Below are 14,386 nucleotides of genomic sequence, written 5' to 3'. Positions count from 1 at the left end.
CACAGAGGGTGGGAAATTTGCAAATCGAAATTATCCGTTCGATTCCATTTGCGTGGAGGAAACCAAGCAGAAGAGATGACGGAGACAACAACCAGTTAAGGATGCAATGCGAGACGACAGGCCATCATGTCCCCATAGGGCATCACTCGTAGAGCTATCAACACTCCACTCTTTGTGGAGTCGAGTTTATCGTTTGGCTCAAAATAAATAATTCTCTTCGATGGCCCTGGCTGCCATCTTGCGCTCTAATATAAGCACAGTATTGCATTTTCGGTCACGTGGAACTGTAGACCAACTGCCCTGGAAAGGGACTCTCTCTCGAATTGTCATGAGTGGAGGCACTTACATCAGCAGTGGTTATGAGTAAGCAATTCCTCACCTGCACACTGAATCAATGGGGACACCACCGTGGGTCTCACCTGCACACTGAGTCAATGATGACACCATCGTGGACCTCACCTGCACTCTGAGTCAATGGTGACACCACCGTGGGCCTCACCTGCACACTGAGTCAATGGTGACACCACCGTGGGCCTCACCTGCACACTGAGTCAATGGTGACATCACCGTGGACCTCACCTGCACTCTGAGTCAATGGTGACACCACCGTGGGCCTCACCTGCACACTGAGTCAATGGTGACATCACCGTGGACCTCACCTGCACACTGAGTCAATGGTGACACCACCGTGGGCCTCACCTGCACACTGAGTCAATGGTGACATCACCGTGGGCCTCACCTGCACACTGAGTCAATGGTGACACCATCGTGGACCTCACCTGCACACTGAGTCAATGGTGACACCATCGTGGACCTCACCTGCACACACAATCAATGGTGACACCACCGTGGGCCTCACCTGCACACTGAGTCAATGGTGACACCATCGTGGACCTCACCTGCACACTCAATCAATGGTGACACCACCGTGGGCCTCACCTGCACACTCAATCAATGGTGACACCACCGTGGGCCTCACCTGCACACTGATTCAATGGTGACACCATCGTGGACCTCACCTGCACACTGAGTCAATGGTGACACCACCGTGAGTCTCACCTGCACACTGATTCAATGGTGACACCATCGTGGACCTCACCTGCACACTGAGTCAATGGTGACACCATCGTGGGCCTCACCTGCACACTGAGTCAATGGTGACACCACCGTGGACCTCACCTGCACACTGAGTCAATGGTGACACCACCGTGAGTCTCACCTGCACACTGCATCAATCTGCTGGCGGTAAGCATAGATGATAACAGCCAGCCCCTTCATGGCAGGCCGCTTGTGAAACACGCTGTGTAGAAATTCGAGATGTTTGTTTGATCTTTAGTGGCTCCGATTAGCGCGGTTGGCTACATGCTGTGCGAAAGAAGTTCAATGTACATACATACGTTCTGCAAACGCAGTGTTTGTGTCTATGATTAAAGAGGGAATATGACGATACTTTTTTTTTGTGATTACGAAGATAATAAATAGCGCGAGGGCGATGGAAACGTGACATACGGATCCCGCTATCGGCACCACGATGCACGGCGCTGCTCTGCACGGTAGCGATGGTCAATTCGCTTCTCAACTGGGCTTGTAGATTAAGCCTCGCCATGGCCTTCAACCAACTTTTGTTTTCATATTTTGCCACTTTTTTTTCTTTCCCTGTACAAAATAGTTGCGCATTCAGGTCACATGTAGTGTTGTTCGTATTCTGCAAACACGATTGTGCGTCTCGTGTTACCTCGATGGCATAATCCATTTGAGCACCATAGTGTGGGTAAAATTGTAATTTAAACAGTTTGGAATAAAAAAAAAAATTGGCCACTTAATTGTAAAACTCTATATACGTTGCAATTGTCTTATAATAGTACAACAATCCTCTTCAGTTTCACGAGCAATGTCAAAGAGATTGGGGTTCTGTGGTGACCTTCAGGATCGTCTGAACCTTCCATATCCTGTTATATATATCAGGATGACGACGCTTGAGTTGCGATCAAAACGTCGTGGGTTTTTTGTTTTTATTTTCTATCTACAGGACTTGAACGAAAGAACCAAAGAATATGAATTCCTGCAGTCACGAAAGTTTTAAGTCAAAAGTAATTATAAGAATAGATTTTTTTCCCCCTTTTTTCTGGCAACAAATCTGAAACCTTTTGTTGCCAGAAAAAAAGGGGGGGAAAGGGAAAAAAACCTATTCTTATATTTTGGTACTGGCAAAGGAGGTCTCATGATGATGATTACTTATTTACCCAGAAAACGGGTTCAGGAGGGTCCAGTATGGAGCGTTTTTTCTTCAGAGGTTTTCAGACCATTCTTTAGTGTCATACTGTTGTCTATTTTTACATTGATTTCATGATTGTGGCATGGGTGTGTGTGTAGTGTACTAATTCAGAGACACTAGTAGGAGGCGTTATCCCTCTTGATTTTGATGGCTCTCACAGCCATATTGCATAACTCCATACCGGGTAGGGATAACCAACATGCTTCCAGACCCACAGCCTGAATACGCGAAGACCACGACGACAGCAGCACGAGGAGTCCCTCTCACGATGGCAGCAGCCCCGACTGTGAGTCGGAGCTGCTTTTATTCTCCGCAGCGTGGCCAGGCTCCGCCCTCGGCTACGCCCCCTTCTGGATCCCCCAGAAGGCTCCGCGCTTGGCCCACAGGTCCAACTGGCAGAACGGGCTGCTACCCCTAATTCCATTGTCTACTAATCTCCCAGCGCCACACGCTACAGTGACTCATTCAATGTACTGACAATTGACTAATGGACAAACTGCCATCCTATATTCCTTGGCATTGCAGCCGTGCAGAACCGTTCACTGTGTGAAGTGGGGAGTCGTAGTTTGGTGGTTCGGGTGCGTCATCCCCAAATCCCACCATCCAAGTTTGATTCTCAGCCAGGACTACTATCTGAACCGGTACTGGACCCTTCACGAGGTTAATTGAACCTTACAGAAGTGCCTGGCGTGGTGTGTAAACATCAGTTCCCGGGAGACAAAGGTGGCCAGCCGTGCTGTTTGCTACACCTCCGCCTCGTGCGCCATGCTGGCCTTCATAGCACTTGCTCCAAGACTCTGTTGTAGGATACACGGGTGTTCTTTGTATGTGTGCATTCTGCAGTTGGGTGCAGAGAAACTGACTAACTGGCATCCTATAGTTATCTGCACTGAGGGTGTTTATTTGTTTTAATCTCCGAGGAATGAGACAAATGTGTAATTATCGTTATGATTATCGTTAATGTGCAGAGGGACTGTCTGTCTGATGCATGAGCCGTAATCTGGCCCATAGATGTGTTTTCTCCATGTCCACAGGGATCATGCAGTGGCAAACGCATGCTGGGAAAAAAAAAAGTTGGCATGAAAACTAAAACATCTCAGTGGCTATAGTCTGCCAAAATATAAATAACTTACAAAATATACAAAAAATAATAACGACAAACATCTCACGAAATACGTCACCACAGTAAGTTCTATCTTCTTGATATACAACTTGTATCTGGTATATTTAGAATATTTTCCACAAATAAATGGTTCCTTGGGTGAGTATCTTGTAACGCATGCTGTGTAATGTTTGAAAAAAAAATGCAACCTCACAACATGCCATGTACAATAATAATTTATTAATATAGACATTTTTTTATAATCAGGCAAAAGATGTATAGTCATGCAACATCTGTATGCAAGAGCAGAAAATATATTTCCTTTATTAGAGCGATAAGGTACGGCTTAAAGACCCATCCTTTTAAAATATATAATATCCTCTTGACCATTTATACTATCTTAGTCAATATAAAATTGTTCAAATAGAAGACAAAAAAAAGTTTCACTTAAAACAAAAGACAGCTTTTTTTGTATGGAAATCTACTTAAGTATGCGGTACAAATGTAAGTGTCAGGCGTCCACACTCTTAATGTGTGCATTGATATCTGTTACGCGATGCTCTTGCACACGCGACACTTTGTAATCGTGATCCGGCACGAATTTAAATGTATATGATATTGAACGTCTCGCGGAACATATTGTACACTTATACACAATTGTAACACGCACTCATCATGGGAGAGAGAGAAAGTTAACATACTCTTTGGGCACACAAACTCCTGCTTAGTGTAATGCACTACGTAGAGAGATTTCATATGACCATTATACTAATCAATGTTGAACAATGTGTATACATTCCAAACCAACGTGGCATATTCCCAGGATCAGACCATACATACTGAATCAAGATGCTCATTTTGCCCGCGAAAACCTGCCAATTGGCACAAACTTGATTAGAAGATTCAATTGCTTCGCTTAAGGTTTTTTTTTTATATCTTTGCGTAGAAAAACACGTTGGGCATTTCCCAATTGTCGTATTATAAATCCAATATTAAATGTTCCTACTTGGAGAATGTTTTATTTATTCATTGTTACATACGAAATTGTGTGCACACAAAAAATGAAAAATATTTGATAAACAACACATGTTGTTATTTATATTTGTTATTTATATTTGTTATTTATTTTTGTTATAGCTTTTCATACTATCAACACTTCTTTAAACAACCATGACACAAAGCTGGGAGAGCAACACGTGTTTTACAAAATTATAATCTGATACAAAATAAACTACATTAAGATTACATTCAAGCCGGCACATACTCTGTACAATGTAATAAGTAAAACAAAACAAAAACTGAATTAAATGCTTCAAACAGCAAGACGAGCGGCTTCCTACGATCAAGTTACTGATAAGTTTAAATGCAAAGACGATCAGGAGTGAATCTAAGGCTGCGATTCTTGTTTAAACACCCTACCCTTCCTGACGGAATAATTATTTTCAAACGATTAATCTTTGATTTCGCATATATTTAACAAAAAAAAACACTTTCTAAGGACAGGATACTTTTGGGTCTAATGCTTGACAATTGCGTCGAGTCCGTTAATTTTCTGCGCTGTACTCTCTATAGACTTTCCAGCCCACGGTAATGGTAAGTACAACCCCTGCCATCTCAACAGTACGCGATAACAAACGTTCAGACTTATTTGCTGAGACTTACTCAATTCAAGCTTTCAAAATGTTCTTACATGGCAATGCCGGTCTGATACACCATAGGAGCCCATTACATTCCCCGTGTCTAAAATTCGCCCGCGTCAATCCTGTAATTCCGTTGCTTCGAAATGGCCCATGTGGATAATGTGGGGGGGTGTGTGTGAGCGCGTACCTGGTGCTGTGTGTACACATCAACACTGGGGAGACAAAGGTGGCCGGGCATGGCGTTGTTTACCCGCCCGCATTGTGTGCCATTCCAGCCTTCATAGGTGCTCGCTCATAGCACTTGTCCCCAACAGTCTGTTAGGAGCTATGCGGGATGGTCCTTGCCCTTTTTGTCGTGCTAAGAGTCAGATTAATGCAGTTATATTGTGTTCTATGATCATTGAGTCGAGCTGTGTCTAGCTCAGGGGTCGGCAACCAAAATAACAAGAAGAGCCATTTCTTTCCAATTCGGTACAAAATTCAGTATTTCAAGAGCCGCAATGCATCTATGTACATACGTACATATCGTCAAGAAGCAGCCCGTAAAGAGCCGCATGCGGCTCCGGAGCCGTAGGTTGCCGACCCCTGGTCTAGCTGAATGTAAGCAGAGCAGGCAATTGTTGTTAGTATCAGCTATTGTACACTATTGCTTGCATCACGTTGTGGTGTTTGTTTTTACTTGCATTAGATATGAGAAGGAAGGCCATGGAACGATCCTTTGAACGATACACTTCCACAAGCTTCGTATTTAAAGTAGTAAAACCTGCAGCGCACCATCAGAACCTTTTGCAACTTTGCGCTAATTTTTCTGTCGATCGTAAATATCTGGGGATAGCCACTGCATGGGGTTTTTGTTATATATCATCAAGGCTCATCGCAGACCACATTCAGCCAGTGATGATGCCATGCGCAGCCAGAGGGAACACGTCTCTCTTTTTATCCCACATCTGTTTGAAGTAAGTGATTCTGCCCAACAATTTTTTGGCTCAACCGAACATCTGGGACAGTAAAGGGCCGATGGAGTGACCGTTTATCACTTCCTTTTGAAGAATGAATCCGTTTTATGAGCAGAGAGGTTCCTGTTGTAAACACCAGGGAGGGAATGTCTCTTTCCCCCCCCCTCCCTCAAATGTTTTCCCTCTAAGGAACCAAGACTTGGGCATATCAATTCCACTCATCGATATTTGTGACCCGTACTTTTTTGCTGTTATAAATGTTCACCAAATATTTGTCATCGGTGGAACGAATATGCAGGAGAACCAACGTTTGTTATTTGTTGACACTAGCCTTTGCTCAGAGTACCTACCCAGTTTATACATATACAGCCCAGGCCTATTTTGTTAACAGTCTGACAGAAAATGTAACAGTTATACACTCAATACTTGGCCAGTTGTGTTACTTTAAAAAAACATTATTTTGGCAAGCTAATTATGAATGCTGGGTAGACAAACTAAGAGTTGGACAAACATAGCAACGGACATGGCACGGTGTGATGGTTACAGTATAATGATGGAAACCAATGAAAGTAGTATCACTAGCACCATTGACATTGACACGTGGCTAAAGAGCTTGTATTTATTATTCTTAGTTGGTTATCATTTCTTACTTTTTCGTTTGTTGCATTATTATCGTTACATCAGTCTTAGTGACACCGTAGTCTCATGGACATATTATATTTATATAGTTTAAAACGGCATTCCTTTTTACCAATATTAGAATGCGGATCGCCAGTCAAAAAGCAGTTGTGAATAGATCAGTCACCAACCCTTCAGGTGAACTGCAGTGAATGGCACTCTTCTATTTGTTGCGCCGCAAAGCTGCCAATGCGCCGTGAGACGAGACACGCGCATCATCTGGCGTCTCCTGCCCCCAAAAGAGCCGAGGCACGAGCAACAGAGCCACACGTGCAACCAGAGAAGACAATTTACCGAGCTTAAAGGGGGGAGGTGGGGGGGCAAAAAACTAAACTGTGAAAGGAAAGCGCCGAACAGCCAATTTCCTTCCAGCCCCCCGGCTGACGCCGCTTTGCCCTCGACCGTCTGGACTGCTCGCGTTCGGCAAGGTGGCACGACGACGCTCGCGCGCACACTCCTCCAGCGACGCGAGTGGGGGGGGGGGGGGTTCCGACGTCAATCCGTCGACGGCGATCGCGGCGTTCCTCCAGCTCGGCACCCGGGCGGCACAACGGTGGGAAGAGAGGCGGCCCAGCGGAGGCGTTGGCTGCCCGCCCTTTTACCACCAGACGCCGGGGATGGGCACCCCGCACTCGTACCAGGCCACGTAGTAGTTGCCGCTGCCCCCGTGCTGGTAAACGCCGCCGCCGATCGAGCCGAAGTTCAGCGGTTCCTGACGGTACCGCCGGTAGAAACCTGTGGTGAGCGCAGAGAGCAGCGCAGATATCAGATGTGGCGCCGTGCATATGGGTGTGTACGTGTGTTGAACTTCTTTCGCACCGTACGTAGCCAACCACGCTAATCGGAGGTGCGGGGAAGGACAACAAACGAAACACAAAAAGCAGTTTTAAAGAAATTATTTTCAATCTAGATTTTTAAATGCACCGTTCCAGTGGCTTTCTAATTTTGGAAGAGCGTTCCAGGCGGCCACAGAAGCGCATCTGAACGCGCCCAGTGCAGTAACCGTCTTTGTTCGATGACTCGCTAAAAGCTGCTGCGAGGATGACCAGAGTTCACGTGATAGTTTATGCTCCTGGCTAAGGGGTCAGGGGTCAGAGCACTTATGTCTGCCATGCACCGCATTCACAAACAACAGAGGTCACGTGAGATAGTGCAGCACAAGATGCCATTTGAAGGGATTTCAGAAGTAGTTCTGTAATATGTCATTCTGTGGGACAGATGATGCACTCTTCGCTGCAAGAGTTCTGAATGGACACTTAGGACCCAATTCATGTAACGTTTGTTCTGACACTTTTGTAAAATTTTCGGTATTAGCCAGCCAATTTTGCAGAAGCGATTCTACCCACTGTGGGCCATTTCAAAATCTTAGCATGAATCGTGGTGGAATGGGTGAATGTTTTGTATGGAATCGGCAAAATTGAGGAATGGGACCGTTTTGCTGTTTTTCCATCGTTCTGCAATAATAGACTTGTGGGATTAAGCCGAAAATAGCTGCAGCCATTAGTCTCCTAGTATGAGACTGGCGGTGTGATTGAAATAGACTCGGAGGAAAAAAAACGATTTATTCGATGAACAAACCCTGCGCTTATTTAATATGTTGTCGTGTGTAACCATCGAGGGAATTTTTCTGGTTAGATTTTTTTTGCGCGGAAAAATATGTTTAAATGTCTATTGGGCAGCATGTGTCTCTGATGTGTGCCATAAACCTGTGGTGGAAAATTCCTGGTTCACATAGCAGGGACATCCTGTACATCGGACAACCACTGCTTCACTTCAAAGCTTAGACAAATTAAATGTACATCTCTTCGTAAAAAAAATCACTTAAGTGCAACCAGAAAACACGGCTTAAGGAAAATATCCTTTTTATAACATTTAGCCCAGAGATATGTGAGAAGAGTGTTTAATACATTGTGTAAGTGAATTTTCTGATTTGATTTGGGACAAAAATCACGTAGTACATATGAACAAATATAATAATGTACAGCCCCTGTGATTCCACTGCTGGATGAAGGGTCCCCCAGACTCTCAGCCGTCAGGGGTTGTCTGACCCTACTTCACCACGTTGGTCAGTGCAGGTTGCTTCGGGAGCGAGGGGATCCAGGACCCGTTCGGATATTCACTCCACCACTGATGTTAGCCGTCGCCTGAAATTAAACCCGGGGTCGCCAGGTTCACAACAGAGTGCACTGACAATTGTGACCACTCTCCACCCCAATCATTGTGTATATATAGTCGGAGCCAGATGTCAGCACACCCCTTCGAGAGCAAGGCCAACACTGCTCATATCTCCCGTATACTCGTGTCACAACTTGCCCTTTGCCTTCACCCCAGCAGTATAATGTAAGCCTGCGCTGCTTATACAAGTACTGTGCTTATAGAAGGCGTTCTCAAATCTAGATTCCATTGTGTGTGTGTGCGCGCGTTTATATAGCGGTAGTGTAGCGGTCAGTGCGCCACGCTATTAACCTGGCGACCCGAGTTCGATTCCCGCTCACGTGCCAACACCGGTGACGATTATCTGAACCCCCTAGGTCGACTCAGCCTTAAACGAGTACCTGGTGCGGTGTGTAAAAATTGCCGCTGGGGAGACAAAGGCGGCCGGGCGTGGTGCTGGCTACCCACCCCCTCGTGCGTCGTGTCGACCTTCAAAGGTGCTCACTGACAGCACTTGCCCCAACAGTCTGCTTAGTCTATACGGGAGGGATCTTTGTCTTTGTTACGTAGTAGTATGCTATTAATATGCAGAATGCGTCTCTGTTCAAAGCCAGTGGTTCTTCACATCCCGTGCTCCTCCACCTGCCCAGCTGACACCGGGGTTTGTGGATCCAGAGTCAAGGGGGGGGCCGTGGTTTAAGTGCACCGGTCATGGTGGAGCGGTTGACCATACTTCACCACTTTGGTCAGTGTGGATTGGTGAAGGGAACATGATCCATCTCGTCTCAAGTCTCACTGAGTGCCTGACTGGTAATGGTTGCCCTCATCCAATATGGCTACTCAGGACTTCAACGCATTTCAAGGATCGACGATGGTGGTGATAATGGTGGAGACGAACAAATGCATTGATCTCTGTGTGGCAAGACCTTGTGTGATGGGCAGTTGGTTTTCATCCAGCCGAGGTCCTGTCCGCCCATCCAGGAATGAATCGACAAACTCGCAGTGGTCTTCCGCGTGTCCATATCCATCACCGACATTGTAAAACAGACCTGCCCACATACACACACACACGAACGCACACGGACATCTATCAGAAACCAGAAGACGTGTGATCATCTACACGCACCGTGGCTGTGCGCAAAGAAGCGCGGAGACGACCGATTGCTCGGAATTGCATCGAGAGAGACGGTACGAGGAGCACTTGGGGATCGGAGAATGTACTGTCTGCAATTCGGAGGCATCTGTTTGACCGTGAAGAAAAAGTAAGTCGGCTCGGACAGGCCACGTCGCCTGAAAGAGATGCTCGTATGTAGTACGTTCAGCTTCTTTCGCACCATACGTAGACAGCCGTGCAAATCGGTGGTGCGGAATCGGAGACCTCACACTCCCGCGACTTAGCCAGAGCCATGCCGTGGGGTTCGGTGAATCGGGACGACCGCCCCGGGCCCCGCGCTTTGGGGGGCCCGTGCTTCGACGTCACGGTGGTGTCGGGTGTAATACTCCCGCCGATAGCGGGTGGTCAAGACTGATGATGGAGTCCCAGCCAAGGGAGAGAAAGCGGGGACCGTGAGATGAAATCAGATCGTGTGCAGTTGCTTGGTTGGTTTGCCGCTTCGTGGGGAAATGAGAGACGCGGCGAAAGCGTGGGGAGGCCTTCATCCAACAGTGGATTGTAATGGCTGATGATATCGATGCGGTTGATGTGATGGGCATCTGTAATCCAGTGGCTGCGTGGCAGAGTTGACGGATGACATACACAGAGGAGGCCTGTGCGATACATCAACCGGCAGCAGCCAGAACAGCAAGTACATTGCTGGACTAAGGACTCGTTGTGTGGTGCCAAAGAGGCATTCCGTCATACGTGTGGATTGTCCCCAGGCGCCTGTAGCCATATTTGTGCTGATGCAGACATTTCACTGCCCTTTAACCTGCACTTGTTTGTGATACGCATCACACGTTTGCTATAATCTCCAGCCCACCGTTGTTATTGCTAGCTAATTCATCCCACGTTCCACACAGAAACTGGCCACTGTAAGAGCCTGACTGCTAGAGTAATTGTTTCGTGAGCTGGTGCTGATGCTGGGATAAGCCTAATTCTGCTTGGCATCTCCAGTTTTACACGGCGTGAGGATACCAATGCGGATAAGTAGCTTTGTTTGACGGCTATTGACTTCCCAAACAAATAAAGATGTAGTTTATTTATTTGTCGAGACACAGAACAGAGTTCTCCTGTTTTTTTTTTTACCAATAATGCTCCACAACTACGCATTATGGGCTGCTTGTATGCGCCGTTGCATTTGGTGTTGAAGAGGACCCCATGGTGGAGATGGAGTGCTCTTGCCAATAATATCTAGATACTCAGCAGCACTCATTGTTAATGGGCCAGACCCAGATCATCGAAATCGGTTCAAAGTTTGTTTTCTTGAACAAATGCAGGTGGATATGAACACATATTTGACTCTGATGTGGAGGCAGTTGATGCGCTTTAAAAGCGGCAATGACATGGATCCTAATCAACATGCTCATGGGCTGGGGTTAGTTGATCGCTACAGGATGTGAGAATTGTCTCAATATACTAGCGTCCGAGAGCAGAAGAAACACTAAGGCACGCAAGAAATAAAACGGAGCTGTACCAAACAGCGAGGACTATGTAATGCAATCCCTATTTAAGAAAAAAAATAACAATTTTAATGTCTTGCAAATTGCAGTTATTTTGCAGCAGTTATTTGGACAGAGTATACAATTTCATTTGACGGTGGTAGAAAAAAAACCCGCGGTAAATCGAAAATAATTGCTGTGCATTTGCCACGCCATAGCGGTGGGTAAAATGCAGTTCTGAGCTGACAGTACATTAGTCTGTTCCACTTAAAGACTGAGGCAATGAAGATGTGAGCGGGCATCCGTGCGGAGTGCCCTCCTCCATCCCGCGGGACTTCCAATCCAATCAAATGTCCAGCAATCCGGAGGCTTAATGTCAGGCCTCGATGACAGCGCGTTAGATCTGTTCATAGAGCCACGTGTAATCGATCGGCCACGTGTGCACCACGATTGGCCGCATGCCGCGAGTGGTAAAACAGGTCCACAAACTAGAAACATAAATAGCCTGGACGAATGCACAATAATGTTTCAAATGAAAAATTCCAGGCAGTGGATTACATCTTGACTTAAAACTTTCGTGACTGCAGGAATTCAAATTCTTTTGTTTTTTCGGTAAAGTCACGTAGATAGAAAATAATGAAATAAAAATAAAACAGTGGATTGCAATGCATGTTGTAGCCAGCAATGCCAAGTTAGCTGGAGGACAGCATAACAATGCTTCGTCTCTATTCCCATTGTTATGCAAATCGTGCTGTCGCTGTCATAGCTGGAGACGAGCAGAGGTTGCATCGCGCTGTGTCAGAAACCGAGCCCCTCAGATGGATTGGGTCGCGGGATTCAGAGGGAAATGTACGTTGCACGGTTTCACGGCATTCATACCAATAGTCTAAATTCTCAAAACTAAATATTGACAAATTAAGCGCATAAAAACTCGTGGAGAGTGATATGTTTTCTAAAGAATAAGATGGATAAACAGTTTTATCACGAAAATTACATTTGCAGTAACTTTGATTCATTTATGTTTTTGCTTATGAAATCAAATAACCTCCACTAGCAATGGGTGATCCAAAGTCTTTAAAAGACCACTTTACATCGATGTTGCGGCACAGTAATAATTATTACTTTGCACAGAGGAGGTGTTTGCGGCAATTTAAATGTCAACCGGTGGTGCAAGCCAGTCCCATGGTCGTCTACGCACCTACAAGCAGATTAGACACGAGATGCCCTTTGCAGTCTCCAAATCTCTCCCTGGCCCCGCAGAAACCTATCTCACTGACCTAATCTCCCCCTCTCTCGACCATAACCATCTCGATCCTACAGGGACCTCTGCTTTACCCTTTACCCCCTTAATCCATCTCCGCACCATCGGGGAGACGGTTACAAGGGGGCATCTCCAGCCCACCCCGTGCCTTTCTCCGCCGCTTGGAACGGAGTCCCCTTTGGTGCGCTATGCTGACCCAATCTCATTTTTCAAATTCAGATTTCACAGTAAGCAACCTCCAAATGCCGGTGACTAATAACTCAGTCTTTTGGCATTATTTCTGTCCAACATTTTAGCCCATTTTCAGCTCTGCCAGGTGATTGATTGTGTTTCCATGTAATTAATAGCGTAGAATTATAAATATAAATAGTTCAACTGTATGTATAGATGTTATTGTATCGCGGTATAATGAATGTGTTTCATTGCAATGTGTCGAACTGTGTAGGGGTTTTCTGACTTCAGTTTGCATGAGGTTGGACACGCAGCGTTTTCATCGTTTCACATTGCACCGCATTGTATTGCATTGTTTAAGTTCTCTATCTGTGTATGGAATTGCATGAACCATGCTGCGTTGCACGCGTCACAGTAACAATAATAACGTCATGTACTCGACCCTTTGACAGTCGTGGCTAGGATTTGAACTCACGTGGGCAGGTAGCCACAAGAAGCTAATAGCTCAGTGGGCCTCACCTGGTAAGACAAAACATTGTTTGGTTTAATTTGCATTTATTTTTTTAGTGATTTGTTCATCTCTCTCCCGTACTTTGCACTCCTATCGCGTGTTTGGATTGTTTGTTGTTGGAACGTTCTGGGCATATGTGGGAAAAGAGCTTCATAGCTCATCGGATTCTTCCTCCAGTATAAATACAGATTCTGATTCTGAGTACGCAGACCACCGTGCCACCACTCCCTTCCCCCCCCCCGAACTCGAATGTTACACAGCGGATTGCGTCTCGGAGGAAGGTGTCACATCAGCGTCGGCAACGAGATTGTGCCCGGCGTGCGTCTTGCCTCCCAGAGAGTTGCTGATGAAGATCTTGTAGCGGAGAGAGTTGCATAGAACGACGCCCACGAACTTGCGGTACCAGGTGCGCTTGACGAACTGCTTGCCCCGGCACTCGGTGTGCGAGTCGTCGTAGCGGAAGGGAAACTGCGTCCAGATCGGCTCCGTGCCTGCGCGCGAGCACCCAGCGTCATTAGATCGAAGCGAACGTCAATTGTGCACACGAACACACACGCACATACACACATCCACAACACAACCGCCATTCGCCACTAAGTGGCGGTGACGTCACCACGACGCTTGTGCCAGGCAAGTGCACCTTGAGGCCACACACACATCCACACACACGCACGCGGACACACACACACGCACACACACATACATACACACATACCCACACACATACACACACATACACACACGCACACACACATACATACACACGCACATACACACATCCACAACACAACCGCCATTCGCCACTAAGTGGCGGTGACGTCACCACGACGCTTGTGCCAGGCCAAGTGCACCTTGAGGCCACACACACACGCGGACACACGCACACACACACACATACACACATACCCACACACATACACACACATACACACACACACATACATACACACGCACACACACACGCACACAACAACAACAACCGCCATTCGCCACTAAGTGGCGGTGACGTCACCACGACGCTTGTGCCAGGCCATGTGCAC

At 46.4% G+C, this 14,386-nt stretch overlaps 1 protein-coding gene across 2 annotated transcripts in view; it reads right to left on the bottom strand.

Moving 5' to 3' along the window:
• Positions 1–3,597: 3,597 nt before the first annotated feature.
• LOC144734279 (uncharacterized) overlaps positions 3,598–14,386 on the bottom strand; it is a 66,571-nt gene continuing 55,782 nt past the window's right edge. For both annotated transcript variants that reach the window (XM_078616417.1, XM_078616419.1), the window contains 3 exons: positions 13,676–13,837; positions 9,732–9,854; positions 3,598–7,386 (listed from right to left, as the gene is read on the bottom strand). In XM_078616417.1, the coding sequence (XP_078472543.1) occupies positions 7,250–7,386; positions 9,732–9,854; positions 13,676–13,837 (422 nt within the window). In that variant the 3' untranslated portion in view covers positions 3,598–7,249. The remainder of the gene's footprint in view (positions 7,387–9,731; positions 9,855–13,675; positions 13,838–14,386) is intronic.

The sequence above is a fragment of the Lampetra planeri genome, chromosome 50 (genome assembly GCF_965212315.1).
Source record: "Lampetra planeri chromosome 50, kcLamPlan1.2.h2, whole genome shotgun sequence".
NCBI lineage: Eukaryota > Metazoa > Chordata > Hyperoartia > Petromyzontiformes > Petromyzontidae > Lampetra > Lampetra planeri.
The sequence above is the reverse complement of the archived record's forward strand: the minus strand, read 5'-3'. Positions and strand labels throughout refer to the sequence as shown.